Consider the following 7008-nt stretch of genomic DNA (forward strand, 5'->3'; position numbering starts at 1 on the left):
GATATGCTTGTAGGAATACGTGTGTGTGTGTGTGTGTGTGTGTGTGTGTGAGTGAGACGCTGGGGGTCAGCACAAGGAGAGAAGAGAGGAGTCCACTTGCCCCCCGTAGCAACAGAGAAGAGCAAAAACGAGAAGCAACTCCTCTTATCATTCACCTGTAGGCCACCCCCGAATCACAGGGCCTCTGTTATCTGAGAGCAGTGGGTGTGGCCTACAGTAGGTAAATCTCATCCCTATAGACTATAGTGTAGTTCTTAGTCTACAACTATGCACAGATACATTAAATTTAAGACCAAACACGGATATGTTACATTCACAGCGTACATTTACAGAGGTTTTCAGAAATGACCATCAAGTGTCCACTGTATGGAGGAAAGAGATGAGAGCACAGAAGTTGCTTGGCAGGGGGCCGGGAACTCATGGCCATAGCCAGCTAAGACAATAGTGAGCAACAAGTCCACACACAGATGTAAATTGACTGCGAAAGGCATTCTTTAGAACAGGGGCGGAGTGGGGCACTAAAATCCACCGGGAAAATTCTGACTGCACTGTGTGTGTGTGTGTGTGCCTGTGTGTGAGTTGGTAGATTGAGTAGGTGTGTGTGTGTGTGTGTGTGTTGGTATATTGAGTAAGAGTGTGTGTGTATGTCTAAGTGTGTGCCTGTGTGTGAGTTGATAGATTTAGTAGGTGTGTGTGTGTGTTGGTAGATTGAGTGTGTGTGTGTGTGTTGGTAGATTGAGTAAGAGTGTGTGTGTGTGTGTGTTGGTAGATTGAGTAGGAGTGTGTGTGTGTGTGTGTGTGTGTGTGTGTGTGTGTGTGTGTTAGTAGATTGAATAGGAGTGTGTTTGTGTGTGAGTTGGTAGATTGAGTAAGAGTGTGTGTGTGTGTGTCTTGGTAGATTGGGTAGGAGTGTGTGGTGTGTGTGTGTGTGTGTGTGTGTGTTGGTAGATTGAGTAGGAGTGTGTGTGTGTGTGTTGGTAGATTGAGTAGGAGTGTGTGTGTGTGTGTGTGTTTGGTAGATTGAGTAGGGAGTGTGTGTGTGTGTGTGTGTGTGTGTGTTGGTAGATTGTTGGTAAGTGTGTGTGTGTGTGTGTGTGTTGGTAGATTGAGTAGGTGTGTGTGTTGGTAGATTGATTTGGTTTGTGTGTGTGTGTGTGTGTGTGTGGTAGATTGTGTGTGTGTGTGTGTGTGTGTGTGTTGGTAGATTGAGTAGGTGTGTGTGTTGGTAAATTGTGTGTGTGTGTGTGTGTGTGTGTGTTGGTAGATTGAGTAATGTGTGTGTGTGTGTGTGTGTGTGTGTGTGTGTTGTGTGTGTGTGTGTGTGTGTGGGTAGATTGAGTAGGTGTGTGTGTTGGTAGATTGAGTAGGAGTGTGTGTGTGTGTGTGTGTGTTGGTAGATTGAGTAGGTGTGTGTGTGTGTGTGTGTGTGTGTGGGTAGATTGAGTAGGTGTGTGTGTGTGTGTGTGTGTGTGTGTGTGGTTGGTAGATTGAGTAGGTGTGTGTGTGTGATTGTGTGTGTGTGTGGGTAGATTGAGTAGGTGTGTGTGTGTGTTTGTGTGTGTGTTGGTAGATTGAGTAGGGTGTGTGTGTGTGTGTGTGTGTGTGTGTGTGTGTGTGTTGTAGATTGTAGGAGTGTGTGTGTGTGTGTGATTGTGTGTGTGTGTGTGGTAGATTGAGTAGGAGTGTGTGTTCCATGCCACCCACTCCTCTTGTCTGCATATGTGTGTGTGTGTTCCCCATATTCTGATGAGAATGTTCTCTCTGTATGTGTGTGTGTGTGTGTTGTTAAGGTATGTGGGCGTGTGTTTGTATTGACATTGACTGTGTGTGTGTGTGTTTGTTTGTTTGTTTGTGTTGACATGGTGTGTGTGTGTTCTCATGTTATCTCTGTATGTGTGTGTGTGTTCTCATGTTCTCTCCTCCTCTCTTGTCTGCAGATGTCTGTGATCTCACACTGGACCCCAACACAGCAAGCAGAAAACTCTCTCTCTCTGAGGAGAACAGAAAGGTGACACATGTGGATAAGCAGCAGCCGTATCCTGAACACCCAGAGAGATTTGACTCCACATACTATCTTCAGGTGTTGTGTAGAGAGGGTCTGACTGGACGCTGCTACTGGGAGACTGAGTGGAGTGTTGGTGGTGGAGCTGATATATCTGTGGCCTATAAAAGCATCGAGAGGAAAGGGGTCAGTGATGACGTCATAATGGGACGGAATGTCAAGTCCTGGAGTCTGTACTGCTCTCATCACAGATACTCTGCCTGCCACAATAATAAACACACTATCATACCTGCCCCCTCCTCCGGCTCCAGAACAGTAGGAGTTTACCTGGACTGGCCGTCCGGCACTCTGTCCTTCTACAGCATCTCCACTGACACACTCACCCACCTGCACACGTTCCACTCCACATTCACTGAGCCCCTCTATCCAGGGTTTTATGTTTATCCTGGCTCCTCAGTGTCCCTGCGCAAGATCACATGAGCTCGTCCTCCAACAGGTACATCCACCCTTTTCTCCCTTTCTCTCTCTCTCTCTCTCTCTCTCTCTCTCTCTCTCTCTCTACTATGTGTGTGTGTCTGTGTGTGTGTGTCTGTGTGTGTGTGGTTTGTATGACACTGTAATGTAATACAGGCTTGTAGGCACAAGAAGCTCTTTTTACAAACAACTTTAGTAAGAGGGCATTACATTATTTTTGATTTTTTTCTTTTGAAGTTGTATGTGTATGTGTATGTGTGTGTGTGTATGTGGTTTGTTTAACACTGTCTCTCTTTTTCTCTGTGTGTGTGTGTGTGTGTGTGTGTGTGTGTGTGTGTGGTTTGTTTAACACTGTTTTTATTACAAACTGCCAAAATTCAGACTTAAATTCATCAAGTCAAGACACTCCAACATTCCACAGTAACCACGTAACCGTAGCAACATCCATTGTGATGTTTGTTCTGTGGCCCTGGCAGTTGAGCAGGGCTTGTTGCTATGGCAATAGTTCCAGCTTTGGCCCATAGACTGTATAAAGAACTGCAGGAACTCCAGTCACACACACTCCTGTTCATACATGTAATGTATGTATGTATGTATGTATGTATATATGTACAGTATATTCAGTTATATAATTACTGTTCTGATGAAACTAAACAAATGCTGATATTGCTTTCTTTATATTATGCTCTTCTCCTGAAAAATGAATGTGTGGATTATGAGAATGTTTTCAACAACAACAATATGATGTATTCTGTTCTCCGTAAAGTTTAGTTATTTGCTGAATTTCTTTGAAAAAGTTATTTGCTGATCTGAGGTGTCAGTGGTTCTATACAGTATGTGTTGACATAGCAAAAAAAAAATGCTTGTTTTTCTGACTTAAAATATGTAAATAAAATGTGTTTCTGACTTTTAAATGTCTGAATAAAGATTCTGAAAGGAGATGTGATGAACCTGTTGTCAGTTGATTTGTTTAATTGTTTCTATGCTATAACAAAACAGAATATATGTGATTTTTTTTTATTTTTTGTTTTTTTTTTTCAAACTTCCTTTTTCCGTAGTTGGACATTTCATGCATTGACCACCAAGATCATCTATTCAGTGCAACACTGTACCAGATTAGTGTATTGCAGTAGTATAATAACTAGGGCTGTCAAAAACACATTGACTTTGATTAATTAATTACAGAAATATTAAGGCATTAAAGAAAATAAAGCTGCTTAATCATTTCGTGGTGACATTTGACACAGTGCAGTGTGGCTATAGTGACTGAAGGACGCAGACGAGAAAGCTGCTTTGAATGAAACGTTTAGCCTACGTTTTAAAAAAAGAACGCCCAGACTAGTCCTGTTGACAGGAGCATCAATCTACTATTTTGCAGTAAGGAATTCCCGTTGCCTACCATGGGAGTTCGTCAAGTCTGAAGTATCACCAGAGAATGTTTAATAGGTAGCCTGGCTCTGGTATCACCTCAATGCAAAGCAATCTGGAGGTAGGCCTACAAGTTAGCACACCTCTTGATGATAATAATGCTAGCCGCCACCCTTGTTAAAGTTACTTTGCTAACGTAGCCTATTGTTTGCTTAGCCTATAGGCCTACCCTATGACTGACTAACTAACTAACCGACAAACTCCCTTACTAAATTGAGTACATGTGTTGCACACTTGAAACAAAATGTCTTCAAAAGTATGTTGAAGGTGGTTACATTTATCTCCATTCCAATAACTTCACACATTGCATTTCGATTCGCACTTGTAGGCTATGCTGCTTTTTTGTCTCGTTTTCTTAGAGCCCTGCGTTTTCTTATCTTTGACTGCCACCTACTGGATAGAAAAAGGAAACAACCTAATAATTACGTGAACAAAAATCTACAACATTACATTTAGCAGAAACAACATGTTTGAATGGCCATAAAAGGATAAATCATGGGGGTATACCACACATTACCTTGGTGTTAGGGTAGCTTACTCTGCACATGCCATTGACAGTGATTTGTAGCTTCAGTCATTTGCATCATACTAAAAATCTGACACCAGGAACTACTGATGCCTGAGCCAAAGGGAAAATGATCATAAAAGAGAGAAGTTGAACTTTAAAGTTTATAAAGATGGTTTGGCTCTTCATTGATTCACTCATCTGACAAAAATTGTTTTAAAGATATGTTCATAGCAAAAAATGGATGCATGTGATTGATTTAGATTAATTATTCACAGAGTTTGTGGGAGTGGAAGGGAGTTCCAGAGTTTGGGGCCAGCCACGCTTAAAAGCCCTGTCACCCATGGAATGGAGATGTGCAGTGGGGTGGATAGGAGGTGGGCATCAGTGGAGCGTGGAAGGTGCGGGTAGGTAGGTAAGGGGTCAGGAGGCTTGAAAGATAAGAGGGTGCAAGATTATGTTGGGCTTTGAGTGATGTATTTGATGTGAGAGTCAAAGGAAACTGTAGAATCAATTGTGACACTAAGGTTTTTGACTTCACAGGTAGAGGTGGTGAAGTAGCCAGGGATGGATAACTGATATTGTTTGAGCTTTTCCAGTCCAGATGGCCTGAGTTCTCTTAACGCTACTTACCAAGTCCCTTTTACCTCCTTCCTCTGGGCCCAGAGCTGCAAACACACAGACAGTTCACAGAAGGAGATCAAATACAGTTCTGATGGGGAACAGTGCTACCTCATGCAGCAACCAGGGTAAGATACACCAGACCACCTGTTTCCGTGCTCTTTTCAGTCGACTCCCATCTGGCAGGCGATACAGGAGCCTGTGCTCCCGCACCAGCAGGCTCAGGTACAGCTTCTTTCCAGAGGCTGTAGCACTGCTGAACAAAACTTCACCTCCTGTCTAGCATTTGCTCTTTAGCTGTTACTAGTTTACCTGTTTACTTTTTACTACTGCACTGTTTACCTGTTTACATTGACTGTATTGCACTGCTTACCTGTTTACATTACTCCTACACTGTTTCACCTATGACTTTGCACTGCCAACAGCACTATATATATATATATATATATATATATATATATATATATATGGGCCATTCTACCGAATTCGTGCAAATTCAGAGGTTGAAACATTTTGAAAAAGTGTCTTTTTTTCCCCAAAACTTTAATTCACATGAATTGTATAACATCTAAGGTACACATTTCTAATAATTGGACATTTTAATTTCATATTGTCTTTTTTATACAGTTTTGGAATGTTTTCCTTCTCCCAAAATGTGTCACTACCGAAACACAATAACAATTAACAAAATAAGAAGTTTTATGATAATCTATTAGGAATTTCTTTACATATACCTTCTAAATATATTTTTAGAATTTTCTTAAAGCATTTCCATGATTCAACTGTTAACAATAATATTTTTTAACACAAAATAAAGGTCATTTATGGGATTAATTGCATTTTAAAACAACATTTCTTTTGTAAAACGCATAAAGTTGATCATACCGTTTTCAAATTTAAGGATGTATTACTATAAATATATATTTAACCAAACACCACCTTGTTATCTTGTCAGATGATTAGATATACTCTTTTTTAACAAAACATCCCATGTTTTAGGTTGTGACAGCACATGTTCGATAGTGACAGCACATGTTCGGTAGTGACGGTGGTGTTTCGGTAGTGACTACTACATCAGACTGCCAGTACTTTGTGTTGATAAAAATGACAAATAAGTCACAAATGTTGCACATAATGCAGCTAGCACATATAACAGAAATATATATATATATATTTTTTTTTTTTTTTTAAAAAAGAAATCTGTTTAATATTTCACTGAACAGCTGATGGATAGTTTGGGTGTTATAGGATGCAAGATAGAAAATGTATGCTTGGTTTTATGATCCTTCAAGAAAGATTTATTAAGTGTTCAAAAATGGTCACATTTAAAAGTATTAGTATCTAACATGTTGACAATTGCTCAAAGAACACATATAACCTCCAGATCTCATTTTAGTGTTCAATTTGTTACCTTCAGGGCCCTATTTTGACAATCTAAGACGGATGATCTCAAGCATATGGTTCAGATGTATGTAGGGAGTGTCTAGTTCACTTTTCCTAGTTTGACAGCGGAATAAGTGATCAGACGCCAGGTGCATTGTTCAAAAGGATTGTTCTAATGTCCCTCGCCCCTTAATTGAAGGGCTACTTCAAAGTAAAAACGACTTAGGATTTAAGTTTACAATGCTCGGTTTATCTGTAGGATGCCCATGGACACTACCGGCGAAGTGTACGGCCATTTTGTTTTGGTTGCTTTTACACTGGAGTACCCTTTAACCCTTAAAGGTTTTTGAACATTCTAAGTTCATAACAATTGAAGGTTCTAAAATTCTATGTTGAATTCAATGAACCCAGATATTCTTTAGAATGTTCATTTCTCAACATTCCGTCACACCGGTGTGACAGTACTCCTTTAAGGGTTAAGCATGAGTGTTTGTTAGGTATAACGATAACCCATACCTGCCAACACTCCCGTCCAGGTAGGCATTTTCTCCTGTATTTCAAGGTCATCTCCGGCCCACCCGTTTTGTTATTTCTC

At 40.6% G+C, this 7008-nt stretch overlaps 1 protein-coding gene and 1 long non-coding RNA gene across 3 annotated transcripts; one reads left to right on the plus strand and one right to left on the minus strand.

Annotated features, from left to right (window-relative positions):
- The first annotated feature begins 1880 nt into the window (after positions 1 to 1880).
- LOC125290353 (stonustoxin subunit beta-like) lies at positions 1881 to 3167 on the plus strand. Its single transcript, XM_048237173.1, has 2 exons — positions 1881 to 2498; positions 2858 to 3167. The coding sequence occupies exon 1, from the start codon at positions 1892 to 1894 to the stop codon at positions 2480 to 2482; it is 591 nt and encodes a 196-aa protein (XP_048093130.1). The 5' UTR covers positions 1881 to 1891; the 3' UTR covers positions 2483 to 2498; positions 2858 to 3167.
- Positions 3168 to 4249: 1082 nt separating this feature from the next.
- On the minus strand, positions 4250 to 4641 carry LOC125290354. 2 transcript variants are annotated; one of them, XR_007192790.1, is made up of 2 exons: positions 4422 to 4641; positions 4250 to 4294 (listed from the first exon to the last, which is right to left on the minus strand). It is a non-coding gene; the product is annotated as an uncharacterized LOC125290354 (long non-coding RNA). The 2 variants fall into 2 exon arrangements; XR_007192789.1 differs by having other exon boundaries at positions 4250 to 4297.
- Positions 4642 to 7008: the final 2367 nt, after the last annotated feature.

The sequence above is a fragment of the Alosa alosa genome, unplaced genomic scaffold, assembly GCF_017589495.1.
Source record: "Alosa alosa isolate M-15738 ecotype Scorff River unplaced genomic scaffold, AALO_Geno_1.1 AALO_1.0_unplaced_418, whole genome shotgun sequence".
In the NCBI taxonomy this organism is placed as follows: Eukaryota; Metazoa; Chordata; class Actinopteri; order Clupeiformes; family Clupeidae; genus Alosa; species Alosa alosa.

Excerpts from the sequence above, each read along its gene's own strand:
- LOC125290353 (XM_048237173.1), top strand. The coding sequence starts at position 1,892 with ATGTGTGTGTGTGTTCTCATGTTCTCTCCTCCTCTCTTGTCTGCAGAT.